Source organism: Amblyraja radiata, chromosome 18, assembly GCF_010909765.2.
Source record: "Amblyraja radiata isolate CabotCenter1 chromosome 18, sAmbRad1.1.pri, whole genome shotgun sequence".
NCBI lineage: Eukaryota > Metazoa > Chordata > Chondrichthyes > Rajiformes > Rajidae > Amblyraja > Amblyraja radiata.
The window spans coordinates 22,547,739-22,568,503 of record NC_045973.1 but is presented as its reverse complement, the minus strand read 5'-3'; the positions used below and the strand labels follow the sequence as shown (position 1 = coordinate 22,568,503).

General features: G+C 40.6%; 1 protein-coding gene across 1 annotated transcript in view; it reads right to left on the bottom strand.

The window, feature by feature from the left end:
• dnah1 (dynein axonemal heavy chain 1) overlaps window positions 1-20,765 on the bottom strand; it is a 223,664-nt gene that overhangs the window by 99,289 nt on the left and 103,610 nt on the right. The window contains exons 36-42 of the mRNA XM_033036813.1: window positions 18,793-18,947; window positions 17,966-18,143; window positions 15,773-15,967; window positions 12,294-12,413; window positions 9,427-9,582; window positions 8,118-8,219; window positions 1,196-1,336 (exon numbers count right to left, since the gene is read on the bottom strand). Coding sequence (XP_032892704.1) covers window positions 1,196-1,336; window positions 8,118-8,219; window positions 9,427-9,582; window positions 12,294-12,413; window positions 15,773-15,967; window positions 17,966-18,143; window positions 18,793-18,947 — 1,047 coding nt within the window. The remainder of the gene's footprint in view (window positions 1-1,195; window positions 1,337-8,117; window positions 8,220-9,426; window positions 9,583-12,293; window positions 12,414-15,772; window positions 15,968-17,965; window positions 18,144-18,792; window positions 18,948-20,765) is intronic.

Genomic DNA, 20,765 nt, shown 5'->3' with positions numbered 1-20,765 from the left:
GAGTATAGGAGTAAAGAGGTCCTTCTGCGGTTGTACAGGGCCCTGGTGAGACCACATCTGGAGTAATGTGTGCAGTTTTGCTCTCCTAATCTGAGGAAGGACATCCTTGCTATTGAGGCAGTGCAGCGTAAATTCACGAGGTTAACCCCCGGGATGGCGGGACTGTCATCTGAGGAAAGATTGGAAAGACTGGGCTTGTATTCACTGGAATTTAGAAGGATGAGAGGATATCTTATAGAAACGTATAAAATTATAAAAGGGCTGGACAAGCTTGATGCAGGAAAAAAATTCCCAATGTGGGGGAGTCCAGAACTAGGGGCCACAGTCTAAGAATAAAGGGGAGGCCATTTAAAACTGAGATGAGAAAAAACTTTTTCACCTAGAGAGTTGTGGAATTCTCTGTCACATAAGGCATTGGAGGCCAATGCACTGGATGAATTTAAAAGAGGTAGATAGAGCTCTAGGGGCTAGCAGAATCAAGGGATATAGGGAGAAGACAGGCACGGGTTACTGATTGTGGATGATCAGCCATGAACACAATGAATGGTGGTGCTGGCTCGAAGGGCCAAATGGCCTCCTCCTGCACCTATTTTCTATGTTTCTATGTTTAGCTCCCTACATAAACATATTTTGTGTACTTTCTAGGTTTATTTCTTATAATGAAAGATGGTAGAGAAAATAGGATCACTTTAAGAAGCTCCTTTTTATTTAAGGCAGATTAAATTGTTAACATAAATTGTGAACATCATTATTCCTCTCACTGATACTTGTCGATTCCTACTGTCCACTTTATATCTGCTGTGAATTTCTGCACTTCCTATCTTGAAATAAGTTACTGTCCATTCTGCTACATTTCTAATGCCTCCATGCACTTTTATTTTATTTATTTGGAAATCTAGATGTACTCATTCCACAAAAGTACCCTGACAACTCTTCGGCTTTGGTCATGTTTTATGAGAACTGAATGAGTTCAACCAAGAATTGTTCCTCTTTATTTCTTCAGCAGAGTTCAATTAATGTTTGTATCACCGATGTATGGCTGATTTATAGTGTCCTGGGAAACATGTACAGTACCCATTTTGTTAAATGTTATTAAGTATGTGCCACTTGTACTTCCCTAGATATATTTCAAAATACATGGATGCAATTCATCTGGACTACTCCATTCCTTAAATAAACCAATGAAATAACTTACTGGTTTCTTGTTGGTTAGAAGCATCGACAGCATTTGTGACATGCGTATGGTGTCCTGGGTTGGAACAATAATGTCAGAGTAATTGGTCTCTGGTGTAATTTCTATTTCTGGTGCAGATACCATCCAGTCGACCCAATGTACCTGTTACACAAACCAGAGCGACGAGGTGACACATGATTACAAAAAGCTTAAATATATATATTCTAATAAGAGACATTTATTAAAAAAATAAGTTATCTGTAAAGAACTGGCATCAGCCGGGCTTGTCGGTAGGCCGACAGGCCCGGCTCAACTCTCACCACCCACCGGCGGCCCAACGGCCCGACCAATCCTCCACAGCATCCATCGGCCTACCGACACAGCATCCATCGGCCTACCGACACAGCATCCATCGGCCTACCGACAAGCCTGACTGATTGATTGACCGACCGACTGACTGACTGACTAACACTAACCCTAGCTGTACATTTGTTATTTATCATTTTTAATTAACAGTTCACATTATAACTTTATAAAGATAAATCAATTGATAATCAAAATGAACAGCAAGGTGAGCGTTACCTTTATTCCTTAGAAACCTTGTTATTGTTTTTGATGTAATAGAAACATAGAAAATAGGTGCAGGAGGAGGCCATTCGGCTCTTCGAGCCAGCACCGCCATTCAATGTGATCATGGCTGATCGTCCCCTATCAATAACCCGTGCCTGCCTTCTCCCCATATCCCTTGACTCCACTAGCCCCTAGAACTCTATCTAACTCTCTCTTAAATTTCTCCAGTGACTTGGCCTCCACTGCCCTCTGTGGCAGGGAATTCCATAAATTCACAACTCTCTGGGTGAAATTTTTTTTTCTCACCTCAGTCTTAAATGACCTCCCATTTATTCTAAGACTGTGGCCCCTGGTTCTGGACTCGCTCCACATTGGGAACATTTTTCCTGCATCTAGCTTGTCCAGTCCTTTTATAATTTTATATGTTTCTATAAGATCCCCCTCATCCTTCTAAACACCAGTGAATATAAGCCTAGTCTTTTCAATCTTTCCTCATATGACAGTCCCGCCATCCCAGGGATCAATCTCATGAACGTACGCTGCACTGCCTCAATCACAAGGACGTCCTTCCTCAAATTAGGAGACCAAAACTGTACACAATACTCCAGGTGTGGTCTCACCAGAGCCCTATACAACTGCAGAAGAACCTCTTTACTCCTATACTGAAATCCTCTTGTTATGAAGGCCAAACATTCCATTAACTTTCTTCACTGCCTGCTGTGCCTGTAAGCCAACTTTCAGTGACCGGTGTACAAGGACGCCCAGGTCTCGCTGCACCTCCCCCTTACCTAACCTAACCCCATTGAGATAATAATCTGCCCCCTTGTTTGTGTTAATGAGGAGGCAGCCATGACCCCAGGGTCCTCGCTGCCTAACGACCATAAAACAAAGCGCGGGATTGGTCAATTTGCGTCCAACCTCAATGTCAAACATGGATTGATTGGGCAATTATTACTCAAAAAATGTTTTTTCTCATATTTCTTAAAAATGTGCAGGTTTTGGTCTTGACGAGTTTCAGGTATGATTTATATAAATTTAGGTAGTTCCGTGAGTTGGGTCACGAACCTGAACGAAAAAGCTTCTCGCCCCACAGACTAAATTGGGCAATATTAATATTGCAGTCTTCAGATATTCATTCCAAGTGGTTGATGATGCACTTCATACATATCACATAAATACTCAACAATTCTAGAGAGGGAAAAAAACTGGTTTCTGCAAGATTTGTAAAAATGATTCATGAAGGCTTTAGGGTAGAAATGCATTCTGTCACTGGCACAAAATCCTGATGTGGTAACAGCTTTTGTTCGATTGATCACAATGCAATTTTTATTACACTGGCATTAATTGCTGATCTCTCATTGCTCTTGAAATGTTGGTGGTTACTCAGCTTTTTTAAATGCTGCAGTATTTGTCATGAAGCCATTCTCACAATGCTGTTGGGTGGAAGGTTTTGAAATTTGGACCCAGCAACACTGAAGACAAATTGATATATGTCCAAATTATGATGTTATATGGCTTGGAGGCGAATCTCTACTTGTGGTGATGCTCATTTGTGTCTGTTGCCATTGTCTTTTGTAATAGAGGATGTTCAATAGACAATAGTTCTACGAGCCAGCTGTGTTCATGGCTGATCATCTACAATCAGTACCGCGATCCTGCCTTCTCTCCATTTCCCCTGACTGCTATCTTTAAGTGCTCTATCTAATTCTCTCTTGAAAGAATCCAGAGAATCAGCCTCTAATGCCTTCTGAGGCAGATAATTCCACAGATTCACAACTCTCTGGGTGAAAAAGATTTTCCACATCTCTGTTATAAATGGCCTACCCCTTATTCTTAAACTGTGGCCCCTGGTTCTGCACTCCCCCAACACCGGGAACATGTTTCCTGCCTCTAATGTGTCCAATCCCTTAATAATCTTATGTTTCTATAAGAAATCTTCTCATCCTTCTAAATTCCAGTTCACACAAAACTGCACACAATAATCCAGGTGTGGTCTCACCAGGGCCCTGAACAAATGCAGAAGGACCTCATTGCTCCTTTACTCAACTCCTCTTGTTATGAAGGCCAATATCAACAGAGAATTCACCCAGATTCACCACTCTCTGTGTGAAAAATGTTTTTCTCATCTCGGTCCTAAAAGACTTCCCCCTTATCCTTAAACTGTGACCCCTTGTTCTGGACTTCCCCAACATCGGGAACAATCTAGCATCTAGCCTGTCCAACCCCTTAAGAATTTTGTAAGTTTCCATAAGATCCCCCCTCAATCTTCTAAACTCTAGCGAGTACAAGCCGAGTCTATCCAGTCTTTCTTCATATGAAAGTCCTGCCATCCCAGGAATCAGTCTGGTGAACCTTCTCTGTACTCCCTCTATGGCAAGAATGTCTTTCCTCAGATTAGGAGACAAAAACTGTACACAATACTCCAGGTGTGGTCTCACCAAGGCCCTGTACAACTGCAGTAGAACCTCCCTGCTCCTATACTCAAATCCTTTTGCTATGAATGCTAACGTACCATTCGCTTTCTTCACTGCCTACTTTCAATGACTGGTGTACCATGACACCCAGGTCTCGTTGCATCTCCCCTTTTCCTAATCGGCCACCATTCAGATAATAGTCTACTTTCCTGTTTTTGCCACCAAAGTCGATAACCTCACATTTATCCACATTATACTGCATCTGCCATGCATTTTCCCACTCACCCAACCTATCCAAGTCACCTTGCAGCCTCCTAGCATCCTCCTCACAGCTAACACTGCCCCCCAGCTTTGTGTCATCCACAAACTTGGAGATGTTACATTCAATTCCCTCGTCCAAATAATTAATATATATTGTAAATAGCTGGGGTCCCAGCACTGAGCCTTGCGGTACCCCACTAGTCACTGCCTGCCACTGTGAAAAGGACCCGTTTACTCCTACTCTTTGCTTCCTGTCTGCCAGCCAGTTCTCTATACTGAATCAATACTGAACCCACAATACCGTGTGCTTTAAGTTTGCATACTAATCTCTTATGTGGGACCTTGTCGAAAGCCTTCTGAAAGTCCAGATATAACACATCCACTGGTTCTCCCTTATCCACTCTACTAGTTACATCCTCGAAAAATTCTATAAGATTTGTCAGACATGATTAACCTTTCATAAATCCATGCTGACTTTGTCCAATGATTTCACCACTTTCCAAATGTGCTGCTATCCCATCTTTAATAACTGATTCTAGCAGCTTCCCCACTACTGATGTTCGACTAACTGGTCTGTAATTTCCCGTTTTCTCTCTCCCTCCCATTTTTAAAAAGTGGGGTTACATTAGCTACCCTCCAATCCTCAGGAACTACTCCAGAATCTAAAGAGTTTTGAAAAATTATCACTAATGCATCCACTATTTCTAAGGCTACTTCCTTAAGTAATCCCTTCATCTAAATCATTAATGTATATTGTAAATAGCTGAGGTCCCAGCACTGAGCCATGCGGTACCCCATTAGTCTGCCTGCCATTCTGAAAGGGACCCGTTAATCCCTACTCTTTGTTTCCTGTCTGCTAACCAATTTTCTATCCATGTCAGTACCCTACCCCCAATTCCATCTCTAATTTTGCCCACTAATCTCCTATGTGGGATCTTTGATAAGGCTCTCTGAAAATCCAGGTACACTACACCCACTGGCTCTCTCTTGTCCATTTTCCTTGATACATCCTCAAAAAATTCCAGAAGATTAGTCAAGCATGATTTCCACTTCAATAAAGGATGTCCTTGGTTCATTCATTCCTTCCCACCTAAATTACCCGCTCTCAAGGTACTTTCTCTTGCAGGAGATGTAGCATACACCGTAAATGGCTCGATTGTAATCATGTTGTTTCTTTCTGCTGACTGGATAGCACGCAACAAAAGCTTTTCACTATACCTCGGTACAGTTGACAATAAACTAAATTGAACTGATCTGTCCCTATACCTCCTCCTTCACCTCCATTCAGGGATCTTTTCCAGGTGAGAAAGAGGTTCACATGCACCTCTTCAATCCTCATCTACCACTTCCGATGAGGCCTCCTTTACATCAGTGAGACCTAGGTGACCATTTCAACCAAACTAGACAACCTTGAACACTTGCATTTAGTCTGCAAAGACCTGCTGGATCTCCCGGTTGCTAACCATTTTAACTCCCCTTCCCATTCCCATACTAACTTCTGTCTTGGGCCTCCTCCATTACTAGAGTGAGACCAAGTCCAAACAGGAGGAACGTCAACTTCTATTCCACTTGAATAGCTTATAATCCAACAGTACGAAAATTGAATTCTCCATTTTTATGTAATAACCTCCCCATCTATTTTCTCTTTCCTGCATTCCCCATTCCCACACTCCATTGCACACTAATTTCTCGCACTCTCCTATTAAGACTCTGGCTTTACTCCTCTCTCTGGCTTTACATTTCACTCCTCCACTTATCTGACCCCCTTTTGCCTCTTTTTCACCACTTGCTCAGTTACTCCACCCATCTGCCACCCCTCACCACCACCTATCACATGCCAGCCTTTGTACCCCCCACTCTCTTTTCTAGCTTTTCCCCGCCACTATAATGAGTCTGAATAAGTATCCCAACCCGAAACATCACATATCCATTCCCTCCACAAATGTTGTCTGACCTGCTGAGTTACTCCAGCACTTTGTGTTTTGCTCAGGTTTCCAATATCTGCAATTCATTGCTTCTTCATATGTTTAGAAGATGCTGTCGAAATAGCCTAAATGAGTGCATTCTTTGAATGGTATACACTGCAGAAATAGTCCGCCAGTTGTGGAGGATGGATAATAGATGCCAATCAAGTGGGCTGTAAAGTTCTGGATGGTGTCAAGCTCCTTCAATGCTCTTGGAGCTGTACTCATTCAGGTAAGTGGAGATATTCCATTATGCTTCTGATAGCCCTTTAAATGGTGGGAAATGCTTTGAGGAATCGAGAAGAAAGCATTTTGATTAGAATTCCTATTTGCTGACCTATTCTTATTGTCATGCTACGTACATAGCTGATGCAGTTGCATGCTGGTCCATTGTGACCCTCAGGATGTCAATGATGGGAGACTCAAGCAGTAATGCCATTAATGGCATGGGCATGTGGTTGCACTTTGCTGAAGATAGAAGGTAGATTGATTGGAAGGAAAAGGCACAAACTGTCTTATTTTCCCATGTTCTCCAGTTACCTCAGCCCCTTGTAAACTAGCATCTGCAGTTCCTTGTTTCTACATGATTGGAAGGAAATTAGCGGTATTGGATCTATTTCATTTTTTGAGGTTGAAACATACAGTACCAGATCAATTTTCAACATTATTGCTTAAGGCCTGTCCCACTTTCACAACCTAATTCACGACCACTGCCGAGTTTGCCCTTGACTCATACTCGCAATATGGTTGTCATGAGGTCATAGGAGGTCGTGGGTAGGTTGTGATGCTAGTCGTAGGTACTTGTGGCATCAGGTAGATCGGGGTGTTTTTTCAACATAATGAAAAATGTCCATGAGTAAAACAGGTCGTGAATTAGGTCGTGAAAGAGGGACAAGCCCTTAAGATACTAGTGTGTTACACTTAACCAGAAATGTGTCCGAAGGCATCTTTAGTTAGTCTTTTATTCAGAAATACAGCGCAGCGCAGAAACGGGCCGTTTGGCCCATGCTGACCAGCGAATACCCAGTACACTATTACTATCCTACGCACCACACTAGCACTATCCTACAATTTTACCGAAGCCACTTAACCTGCAAACCTGTTCATTTTTGGAGTGTAGGAGCAAACCGAAGCACCCTGAGAAAACTCACATTGTCATGGTGAGAACATACAAACTCCATACAACAACTGTTGTCAGGATCAAGCCCAGGCACATCACTGAATCTGTGGCAATCGCAGCAGCTTGGAATCACTGCCACTATTTTACAAACGCAAAGCTCAAGCTCCCCCCCACCCTCCCGTCTCCCCCCGGTCAGTGATGTGATGGACACGGAGGTCTGGACCAATCGCTGATGAGGTCTCGGACAAATCCCGTCCCCGGAGACGTCATGTCCGTTCGGCGACTTTTCAACATCATGTCCGTTCTGCGTCTTGTCCTTTCGGCGTTGTGTCCGTTCGTTACCTTGGTTTTTGGGGGTGATGTAGTTTCGGCATCTTGGCTATGGCATCTTGGCTTCGGCTTGTCGTCCTTCGACGTCCTGTCCGCACACGGTTAGTCCAGGTCTCCAGAAAACTAGTCTGGTAATTTACTTATGTCTGTTCACATTACATTTTATTCAAGTACATACTAATTGGTGATCCCTTAGCATTATAGTTCAAAAATATTGTGTTTATGATAGTAACTCACTTGATATACTGAAACACTTGCAAACATTGAGCCAGGAATTAACATACCTTTCTATCAATTTCTTCCTCCTCATGACTCGTACTGCTAAATCCAGCATCATCCAGCTGATAATCATACACCAATCCAACATCAGGGAAATGTAGAGTCATCTATAATGGTAAGGATGGCTTATAGTTTATTAATTTCTGCATCTTACTTCATGTAGTATTTAGCGGCACTACTACAGTATAACCAGCCAGAATGGATATAATTGAGTATTTCCCCTATCAAACTGGCTCTGTGACCACGTCGCTCCAAAAGATTGTGGCTGACTTTATGTATATAAATTATATAAAACTAATCTCACTTCTCTGGAGCACCTACCTTGCATTTAAAGGGAAACATTCTTATATTTTCAGCCTTCTGCATATATAAATTGGATTCATCTTGTGAAATTATGTTTATGTTCATGCATATGATGTGCATATGCACAGGGATCTTTTGGTAATTACAGTGATGTCCATAAATTCATTCCCACATCTGATTTTGTCAACTATCTTTGCAATCTTTTTTCCTGATTATTTCCTTCCCAATTATTCATCCTCCATTCCATTTTTTCACCCAATTATCTCCCCCTCAAGCTTCCAACTGCCTTTTCCCTCTCCTACTCTCTCATTGTCATCTCCCTATCTCCTGATAGAACCCTCTCCTTCCAACCTATAACCCTCATATTATCTTCTCCTGTTTCTCCAATTCTCGAGACCAACTGATATTCTCCCACCTCCTCTGCCTTTCTCTCCCGCAAACCCGCCCCCTCCCCACAATCAACCTCCCAAACCATGAAACTTTCTCTACTCTAGCTTGGTGGGAGATAACAGACTACCATGGGGTTAGTGAATGAATTTAAAGCCTAGGGCTTTCGCATGAAGATGAAGTTCAAAGCACATGTTGGTGTGCACTGTAAGAATGAATTGGTTAGCTGTAAGTACTGAAAATAAGTGACCATCATGTCTTGTATGAGTCCTTATTTATTGTAAACATCAACCTTATGAACTTGAAGTTACCAATGAAGGGGGGACATTTTTCATTTTTTTAAATTTAAATAAAAAAAATTTTTTTACATGTATTGGCAAGATAAGTGCTGGAGACTTAACATAGTCTGGCATAAAAAATGGTTAATCCTGTTGGAATGACAAAAAATCACTGCGTATAAAACAAACTGCTGGATGAACTCAGCAAGTCAAGCAGCATCTATGGAGTTGACGGGACAGCCGATGTTTCGAGTCGAAACCTTGCATCAGCACTGTATTATTGCAAGTAACTTAACTTCTAATATGAAAGATTTTACTTGAATTAGCCACATCACTTAAATCATACCTTCTCCTCCACCATTTTCTGTCTCAACCAATCGTTGAAAATAGTATAACTTGCAGCGTCACCAGTACAGCCAACACTCCAAACCAGGGAGAAAATAAACCAGGGTTCAATTAAGTCATCCAATAACCTCAGTTTTTCAATAGGAAATCTGGCACCCTGTTCAAATGAAAATAATAATAATAATTATAGAGAAATCTAGACAAAAGAACAGGATGCATTCTGTATGGAACAACCAGATATGAAAATATTGGAAACACTTGTGCCGCATCAATGACTAATGGCCAGGGATACATTGTCTTTACGAACCATGTGTAGGCAAAGTATTGATAGTGAGACATTCTAGAGTTTTGAGAGTCTGGTAACAATGAGACGCACAGTTGAAAGACTAAATTAAGTGTATGTGGACAACAGCTTGTATTTTAATGGTGCTTTTAACATTGTTAAATGTTCACCAGAGAATTATGGAGTCATAGAGTGATACAGTATGGAAACAGATCCGTCGGCCCAACTTCCCCACACCAGCCAACATGTTCCATCTACGCTAGTCCCACCTGCCCACATTTGATCCATGTTCCTCCAAACCTGTCCTATCCATGTACCTGTTAGGTTTCCTAAATATTGGGATAGTCCCTGCCTCAACTACCTCCTCTGGCAGCTTGTTCCATACTTCCACCACTCTTTGTATGAAAAAGTTACCCCTCAGATTCCTATTAAATCCTTTCCCCTTCACCTTAAACCTATGTCCTCTGGTTCTCGATTCACCTATTCTGGGTAAGAGACTCTGTGCAACTACCCAATCTATTCCTCTCATGATCTTCTACACTTCTATAAGATCTTCCATCATCCTCCTGCGCTCCAAGGACTTGCGACTCCACCTTCAAGGAACCATGCACCTGCAATCCTAGATCCCTTTGCTCTACAACACTACCCAGACCCCTACCATTCACTGTATTACTGAATCACACACACAACAGTTAAGACAGATTAAAGAGGTAAATCTTAAGAGATATTTATCAGAAGACAGAGACAGGAACATATTTTATCCCTTAGCTTATTGGTTGAAATTTTAAAAAAAATAGGGCTATGGTCAAAATTAAATAATGTGAATCTATTTTTAAAAATGCACTGTAATTGTAATTCACTGTAATATAAATGTTCTAAACTAAAAGAGCTAAATAGTGTAACATGTTACTAGGACACAAATGAAACATAATGTTTACTGTTGGATAAATGTATATTTAAAAACCAACACATTCATACCAGATACTGTAGAGCAAGGGTCGGCAACCTTGTTCTGCACAGGGGCCAGGACGCATGTCTGCGAGTAGATGGCGGGCCACTTCTATCATGTGTACTTGGATTCCGCCCTGGATGGCAGGCATCCAATCACGTGTTCACATAGATCCTGCCCCTTCGAGGACGCCACCCGGAGCACTGGCCCGCAATTATGGGTGTTCACGAACATGGCGTACCTTAGGGCCATTGGCTTGGCTCTGTCCTGAAGGCGGTGGTTCAAATACTCACACTCACTCGTCCCCGGTCTATTGACAACCCCGATCCCGACAGTGAAGCCCAGACACAGAAGGTGCGCGGCCGTGCCGGCGGCTTTGCGCAGGATGCGGTACAGCCAGAGCTCGGCGCTCGGCCGTGGTCGGCGACGCGCGGCAGTACAGGAGGTGACTGAAGTCTGCGGGCCGGATAATTACGGGAAAAAAATACGCCTGCGGGCCAGATGATTTCGGGTCACGGGCCGCATTCGGCCCGGGGGCCGTAGGTTGCCGACCCATGCTGTAGAGTACAACCCCATTAATCCAGAACACTGGGAACGTTAATGATGCCAGACAAACAGATTTGTTGGATCTTATTCTATTGATACTCCCACATATTATTATCTTCACTCTATCCCAGAACTCTACCTCCGCTACATCGACGACTGCATTGGTGCTACTTCCTGCACCCGCACACAACTCACTGACTTCATCCATTTCTCCACTAACTTCCATCCTGCACGCAAATACACCTGGACCATTTCTGACATTTCCTTACCATTTCTAGACCTCACTATCTCCATCGCAGGTGATAGACTACCGACCGGCATCGACTATAAACCCACTGACTCCCATGGCTATCTGGACTACACTTCTTCCTACCCTGCTTCCTGTAAGGACTCCATCCCCTACTCCCAAGTCCACACCGCATCTGCACCCAGGATGAGGTGTTCCACACCAGGGCATCGGAGATGTCCTCATTCTTCAGGGAACGGGGGTTCCCCTCTTCTACTATAGATGAGGTTCTCACCAGAAACATCTCAAGGATAATCAATGCAAACAGGGTGAACCTAAGCTCAAATTTGAGTGTCATGGCAAATGGTCTGAATACTTATGTAAATGTGAAATATTTGTTATTTATTTTTAATTACTTTCCAAAATTTCTAAACACCTGTTTTTGCTTCTTCATTCTGGTGTATTGTGTGTAAATTGATGATAAAAAAAATGATTTTAGTCCATTTTAAAATAAGGCTGTAACGTTACAAAATGTGGAAAAAGTGAAGGGGTCTGAATACTTGCTGAATACTTTCTGTAACCATGTTTAAATAGGTAGTCTCCCAACAACCAAGATTTCTTCAATGTTGTTGATCTGCAAAAGTTGAAAAAGTATTTCTAATAGTTTCTTTCCTAAGTGATTTTTTTGTTTCTTTATATTTTTGTCTCTGCTTGCAGGTTGTGCCTCTGGTAAGTGAGATGGATAAAGTGATGATGACTGGAGGATACTCATCTAATTTGTAATTTGTAATCTTACACTTTTCATTTTTATTATATATTTGAATGTAGTTTGTAAATATAGATTCACATATATTATAATCAAACCTCTTTTAGCACCAAGGGTTGGAAGAAACAATCCATCAGTTTCAGGAGACTGAAGGTTAGGTTACTGTCCATTGAGGTAATCACTTCTTTCACAGATTTCCGCACAAGAGAAATTGAATCCTGTGACAAGAAAAAAAGGAGATAAGTTTTAATTATGAAATTGATTTATCTTTTTTTTTAAATATTTATTTTATTGGAAGCAATTGTACAAACAACTTGACAATGTTACAACTTTGTGAACAGCTTCGATTTTACCATTTTCCAAACAGAACATTAAATTAAAAAGAGAAGAAGAGAGAGAGAAAAGAAAGAAAGAAGAAAAAAGTGGAGATATATCCGTCAACCTACCCATGCGTCCGCTCACCCAGCCCTATGATCAGTTTCGAATTTGTGTTCAATCTATTTTTAAAAATTGTTCCGGTTTATCATTGAAGACAACCCTAATTCTCTCTAGATGCAGTGTATCCGTCATTTCTGTAATCCACATCTTCACTGAAGGGACTGCAGTCTTTTTCCAAAATTTAAGTATGTTTTTTTGCTGATATTAGACCGTAATCGAGAAAGCGTTGTTGAAAGACTGTTAGATTGCTACATGCCTTTGATATTTCCAGTATTATTAATTTTGGGTCAGGCTCTAATGGGACTTTCAGTGTTTTGGAGATGACGCTGAATACTTCCGTCCAAAGACGTTCTATTTTTGTACACAGTACAAAACTGTGGGTTAAAGTGGCTTCTTGAGACTGACATTTATCGCAAAGAGGGGAAACATTGGGGAAAATCTTGCTCAGTTTGGTTTTTGAGTAGTATAACCTGTGCAGAACTTTGAACTGTATCAGGCAGTTTCTGGCATTTAAGGAGAAATAGTAGATGTATTGTAACCTTTCGTCCCATATATCGTTGGAAATTTGTTGACCCATCTCACCCTCCCATGCACGCCAATAAACCTCAGTTGATGGGGTATTGATGTTTTGAAGGACATTTAAATGTAGGATATCAACTTCTCTGTATCTGCATGATTATTCAAACACTCATCGAGTTTGTCTGGACCTGCAGAGGAGTAGTCTTGCCTGTATGTTCTCACATAGTCCCTAACCTGGAGGTATCTGAAAAAAATGAGTAGTATTTAGATCATATTTCTCCTGCAACTCTTGGAAGGAGGAAAGAGTCCCCTTCTGATAAAGGTCTCCCACAGTGTTGATTCCCCTGTTCTTCTGTTGGGCGAAAACACCATCTAAAATAGAGGGTTTAAAAGACGGATAGTTTGCAATAGGAAGAAAGTGAGACATGTCTCTCAATTTGAGACTGAGCTTCAACTGTTTCCAGATACGAATAGTACCATAGGGTTATGCTCATACATTGCCTTATTCAGGAATATTGGAGACGGGACAATCGAGCCTATGGAGAAGGGCAAGCAATCTTCTCTTTCCATTTTTAGCCAGTTTGCCTGTTGGTGCGAATCATCCAGCCAGAAAATTATGGTTTTAATATTTGTTGCCCAATAGTAAAAGAGGAAATTAGGTGAGGCTAGTTCTTCATTCTCTTTGGATTTGCACAGGTGTCATTTATGTATTCGATGGCTTTTGTAGTCCCAAATGAAATTAGTAACAATGGAATCAATTTTTTTGAAGAAAGATTTGGGAAGATCTATCGTTATTGTCTGGAATAGATATAAAAGCTGCGAGAGAAAGATCATCCTTACGGCATTTAGTCTATCGAGGAGGGAAATAGACAATGTTTTCCAAAATTGAATATGTATGAAGTTTTGTGATTAATGGAGGGAAATTTGTTTTAAACAGAAGGGAATATTTCTTGGTAACGTAAACTCCGAGGTATCTGAATTTTTCAGTAACAATTCTAAAGGAGAACTGTTGGAGCTGGGTGACGTCTTCCTCGATTATTGGCATAATTTCGCTTTTATTCCAATTAATTCCGTAGACAGAGAAGGAGCCGAATTGATCTATAGTGGATTGTAAATTTGGGATTCTGGTTCGGGCGTTAGTAATGTATAAAAGTACATTGTCTGCATACAGGGAAAATTAGTTCATAGTGTGTTTAGTATTGTATCCATATATGCCTGGGTGGGACCTAATAGTCTCGGCAAGAGATTCTATGGCTAATGCAAATAGTATCGGGAGAGAGAATGCATCCTTGTCTATTGCCCCTGAATAGGTAAAATTCAGATGAAAGTATTTGATTTGTTAGTATTCTGGCGGTCGGATTAGTATATAGAAGCTTCACCCATGAGATGAAGTTTTCGCCCAATTGGAATTTTTGCAACGCAAAATTGATTTATCTTAAGAGACATTCAGGGTGTTCCAAAATAGAAAAAAAAAACAATAATTTATCTTGTTGAAATCCAGCTCTGACATATTCGCTCTGACTCATGTCTAATTCAACAGCATAATTTCCAAGCTGCAGTAAAACTCCATTAATCCAGTATGCTCGACTTTGGTAATGAAGGGCAAGCAGATTTTCCGGACTATTGGAGTTTATTCCTTTTAATTCACTCTATGTAACCACACAAGGTCAGATAGTGATATTGAGAGGATTCTCCCGATGCCGGAGCACCATCACCCGGCGAGAACGGCCTGGAACATCGGGCCTCCGTAAAGGCGACTGCGGAGGCCTCAATAGGCCCGACTATGGGTGGACATGGGGATTGGACCTGGACTTTCTGCCTTCCCTCATAATGGGAACCATTGTGGGGGGATGTTTTTATGTTTAAATTCCTTTATTATTGTTATGTTGTATTTTAATGTGCTGCAATGGCAATCTGCATTTCACTACACCAATTGGTGTATGTGACAAATAAAGAACCTTAGAACCTTAGATAATGCATTTGTGTTACTTTACATGTTACAAACAATGAAGTAGATACATTACATAAGCATTTTGGGATGAATTGACAAGAAATTATTTGGACAATTCTGAAAGTTTAGATAAACGATGAAGAAAACGTTACACTTGGACCTTAATTAAACTTGGACCAGAATAGCATGAGAACCTGCCACTGTCTTTATATCATTGCCAGGTTCTACTTGTTCTCCACTTTCAACCCATCCATGGACAGGTAGTTCTGCTATAATATGTTTCCATGCCGTTCAACAGATATGCAGTGATTGATGAATTTGGGAATTTGGCAATTACATGGGTTGAATTGGTTATAAGGCAATTCCAATCGGGAACTATAGAAGCGTTTAAAAATTACTTTGGAAATTAACAAGCATAAAAGCATTAAAAAAAAAGCTGGGTGGATGATACACTATTGAACAATGTAGCAGAAAGCCTTTACTCTTTTTAGTTTGGACTTGCACTTGCAGTAACAAAAATAACACAAACTATTAAAAGGACCTTCAATTTTGAAAATCCTGCGAGAAAAAAGCTTTCTTAACGTGAGTTTGAAACTCTCTCGCCCCCAACCATTAACTCATTGACACAATTGTTTTATAACATCGTGTTCTATAATGCGAGTTACTGACCTCCAGGAAAGTATTAAAGAGAAACTTCAATTTTGTTTTGTAGGGTTCTATGGATGGGGGAACTTTATTCAGCCAGCATTCAATAAATGGTTCAAGCCCTAAAATGCTCGGCTCCAGGTAGACCATCCCGCAGCGGGACACAGTGGCAGGAGAGGCCACTGCCAGGTCCTGCACCTCAAACATCATTGTCATTACCTTAAAAAGAAAAAATAATAATGTCATCTCACTGGTATCAAACTTTAATCTTAAAATAAGATTGTATGAAGATCTTTCTGATTAAAAGTTTGAAGGAAATAGTCAACAGAGACAATTTTCACCACATCAACATGAAGAAAAATAGAATGATCTATAAACTGCTGAGATGGATGCAAGAGAGAACTAAATTGTAGATTAAATAAAGGTGAGAAAATTAAAGAAATTAACATTTAGCTTGAATCATATGATCTGAATGATTATAACAGAATGTCAGTAGGATGGAGAAGCTGAGAATACTGAGCACAACTGAGAAATTGCTAATTGCCCTGGAGTATGTTTAGAGAAAAATGTAGGTAGATCTTGCTGCCTATATTGTGGGCTCCCTGGTAACAGTACCATTCCGAAGTCTCTCCCAATCCAAGTGTATAAATCCTAAATTGAAGTTAAATTAAATTAAACTAAGTTGAAGATAGGTCATAGATTTTTTTAATTGAAATGCTTTGACAGCAAATTGAAAGTACATTCTAATCACTAAGAGAGATCAGATTTATCTTCTAAATTGCATAGTTTACAATGCAGTGCAAGAACAGAAAGACTTCTACAATGCCAAAACAAGCTGAGAAGGCTGGTAAAAGACCAGTAAGATCCTTGGCATAGAGAAACAGAGAATACAAAATCAGGTTCTGTAAAATGGTAAATTTAGGCAACTCAGCAAATCAGATAGCATCTGTGAAGAGAGAAATAGAGTTTAACTTTTCAGTTTAAAGACCTTTCATCAGAATTGCTAAACATTACAGATATAATAAGCAGAAACAGTAGAGGTTAAGTTTCAGGTTGCTCAGTGCTTTTATTGGAACTTGAAAAGGTTTTAACAGATACTAGGCAAATCAGAAGTCAAGAAGGGTAGGATAGGAAAGAGAATCTCAGGGAGGGAAGGGGTTCATTGAGTTGGGTGGGTGGGGGGGGGGGGGTGGCTTGGATAATTAAGTAGCTAAGGAATCATACTGCAAGCAAAAACAGAATGGTAATGGGACGATAAGAAGCAAAGATGATCCCAGAGGAGTTATAAATGTTAATATTAGGCACCAGGAGTAGCATGTTTACCTATTTTCGACACATCACTTTAGGAATAGGGCGGCACAGTGGCAGAGCGGTAGAGCTGCTCCCTCACAGCACCAGAGACCCAGGATCGATCCTGACTCTAGACGTTGTCCGTGTGAGGTTTGTATGCTTTCCCTGTCACCATGTAGGTTTTCTCCCATGCTCAGGTTTCCTCCCACATTTCAAAGACATGCAGGTTTGTAGGTTAATTGGCTTCTGTAAATTGCCCCTACTGTGTGGTATGCAAAAGTGGGATAACATAGGACTAGTGTACGGGTATCGGTGGTCGGTGTGGACTCGGTGGGTCAAAGGGCCTTTTTCCACGCTGTGTCTCTAAACTAAATAGTAAAGGATATATTGGCTTAATATAATGACTTCAGTTACATACATGTAAAGACCAGAAGATCTGGAGTTGTTCCCCAAAGAGCAGATTTGAATGACTTCACACAAGGTTCTGATATAGTTGTTAAATAATAGCTATTTACACTGGCAGAAGGTTGGTAATCAGAATTATTGTGATTGGCAAAATATTCAAATGCAATATGAGAATTAACAACAGGCAGATGCAATGGGTTTAATTCCAAGTCTTCTGAGATACTCACCCCTCCCCCTCTTCACCCACAAAGTCAATATTAAGGTCTTGGTGAAGATAGGTACAAAAAGCTGGCCAGTCTGAAGAAGGGTCTCGACCCAAAACGTCACCCATTCCTTCTCTCCAGAGATGCTGCCTGACTCACTGAGTTACTCCAGCTTTTTGTGTCTATCTTCGGTTTAAACCAGCATCTGCAGTTCCTTCTTACACTTAAGGTCTTGGTGTCTTTGTTACTGTTCCCCATAATTATTTGATTCTGACTTTTGGGTTTCTCTACAATTTGCATATTCTTCATATTTATCTACCTCACTGAGTTTGATTATTTCTCCAGAGCTGAGGCATAGCTTCTTGTTATCATCCAAGACGGTGTTCATGTTTTCAATCCATACAGCATCTACTGGTCCATCAAACATGTACCATTTTTTCATTTGGTCAGTGGCTGCTGCTCCAACACGAATTAGTGATGATAAAATGCCATCCGTCCTGAAAAAAGACAAAGAACAGTGTGTGTAGTACCTGGATAACATGACAGATATGTAATGGAAAGCATTGCAATTATTCTGTAGTTTACTATACATAAAGGTTTATTTTTTTAAATTCATGAAAACTCTTTTCATGAACCAGTGCAATTGTTAGTTTCAGTAGTGGATAACTAGCTGAGATGAGGAGAACTGCAGGAGATTCAAAGCATCCATTAGTATGCTTGAGTGGCGGCTCCTGGTGGTGTACAACAGGAAGGCAAGCACTAGTGGAGTGGCCTTTTGGGAGCGGCTATGTATTGGGAGCGGCCATGTTGGGTGAAGGTTCTATCTGAGGGAAAGCATAGCGGCTATGACTCATGAAACTTTGGTGAGGAGGCTGAGTGGACGGTGTTGGCAGGAAAAGGAAAGGTCTGTTTTTGTATCTCTTCCTTGGTCTTAATGCATTAGGGATGGCAGTTAGTTATATTAATTATTAATGTCATTTCTATTATTTTTATAATCCCAATGGTGGGATTGTACTGTACGCCCCCACAGGAATTAGAGGAACAAATATGCCGGGAGATCATCAGCGGCTGCAAGATTAATAAGGTTTCTATATCCGTATATATTTTACACTGTGAGAAGGACTTAAAGGAACCAATTGTACTTACCATTCATGAGTTAAAACATCAAATTCCCCATACAACTGACCCATGGTGATAGACTTGGGGTTGAGAACAAACACAGAGACTTTTTCATACTTTTCGCCGCTGACTGATTTTTTCCCCTTTAAAGCTGTCAGTGCTTCTGCTAAGACTTCATAACACTAGGCAAAGAGAGAACAAATTAGATGTATCACCTCAATGTTCTATAGGATTTCTACTTTTACTAAAGTAAAATAGATGTCAATTTATGCTGATGTTGATGCAGAGGCTGGTGGGGTGAAAGGTGAGGACCAGGGGAACTCATCTGGGGGGAGGGAGAGCAAATATCTCCGCAATCAACCTATGTGGCTTCAAGCCCAATTTTTTTTAAAACAACCTTTGTACAACTGTAAGAGAAAACAGTTTCTCCACATTAACCTTTTTAAATTATATAGCTCTACAATAATACTATAATCCAAAATAGGAAAATATTGATACATTAAAATCCGTATTTTTTAACCATTTTTTAACTGTACCCATTTTAAACAATAGCTCTGCAAATAGAGAGTAGAACCATCTAAAATTTCATAACTTGACTGCACATATGATTTGCTTAATGTAATTCTTAGGACATAGAACAGTCAGTGTAGAACAGGCCTTTTGGCCTTCCATGTCTGAGCCAACCATGATGCCAATCTAAAATGATCCCATCTCTCTAAACAAAGTCCATATCCCATTGTTTCTTGCTTGTTCGTGTGTCTAAATGCTCCTAAAATGATGTTATTAATTCTGTCTCTACCACTTCCCCAGGATGTTCAACCCAGACATCTAGTATCCTTCTGAATAAACAAATTACCTCACAAATCTCCTTTAAACTTTTCTCTCTCACCTTAAGCCTATGTTCTCTAGAATTTAATATTATCACCACCTACACCATCCATGTCTCTCATAATTATATATACTCCATTCCGGCAAGACAATCTTAAATTTGTCCAACTGTTCCATATATCTGATATTCTCCAATCCAGTCAATATACGTCTGCCCCCTTCTTGTAATGCGGCAACCAGAACTGAACACAATACTCCAAATGTGGCCTAACAAAAACTTTATACAGATGCAACATGACTTAGTCCGATAATCACAGAGCTATACAGCATGGAATCAGGCTCTTCAGCCCACCTTGGCCATGCCGACCAAATTGGCATTCTGGGGCCGTCCCATTATTCTGCTTTTGGTCCATATCTCTAAATCCTTCCTATATCAATATATCTGTGCAAATGTATTTTTAAAGTTGTAACTGTATTCACTTCTATAGCTTCCTCTGGCAGATCATTCCAGATGTAGACCACCCTGAGTGAAAAGGTTGTTCCCTAGGTCCCTCTCAAATACCTTCATTTTCACCTTAAATCTATGCCCTGTGGTTTTAAAATCATCAACCCTGGGAAAATGACAATGAGCTTTCACTTTATCGGTACTCCTCATGATCTTGTACACCTCAATAAGGTCACCCCTTAGCCTCCTACACTCTAAACATAAAAAATCACCACCAATCCAACTATTTCTCGACAATTCACGACCTTAAGCCCAGGCAACATTCTGGCGAATCTCATCTGCACCATTTCCAACTTAAAGACATCCTTCCTGCAGCTGGGCGACCATAATTGCACACAGCAAATCTTTTAACATACTGTGTGGAATGCTTTCTTCATGTCTGTTTTTTTAATCTACATTTCTAGATTGAGGTTCATGAAGAGATATTAGCAAGATAAAATGATATTTGGTTACACTTTCTTAAAGACACACTGAAATGCTATCATAAGCGGGTAAGATGAATAGCACAAAATACAACCCACTTTGAACATTAAGATAAAGACACAAAGGTGTCTCCAAAACTTCCATTGATGGTTTGATGGCTAAAGTTAGAAACATAGAAAAATAGGTGCAGGAGGAGGCCATTCGGCCCTTCGAGCCAGCACTGCCATTCAATATGATCGAAAAC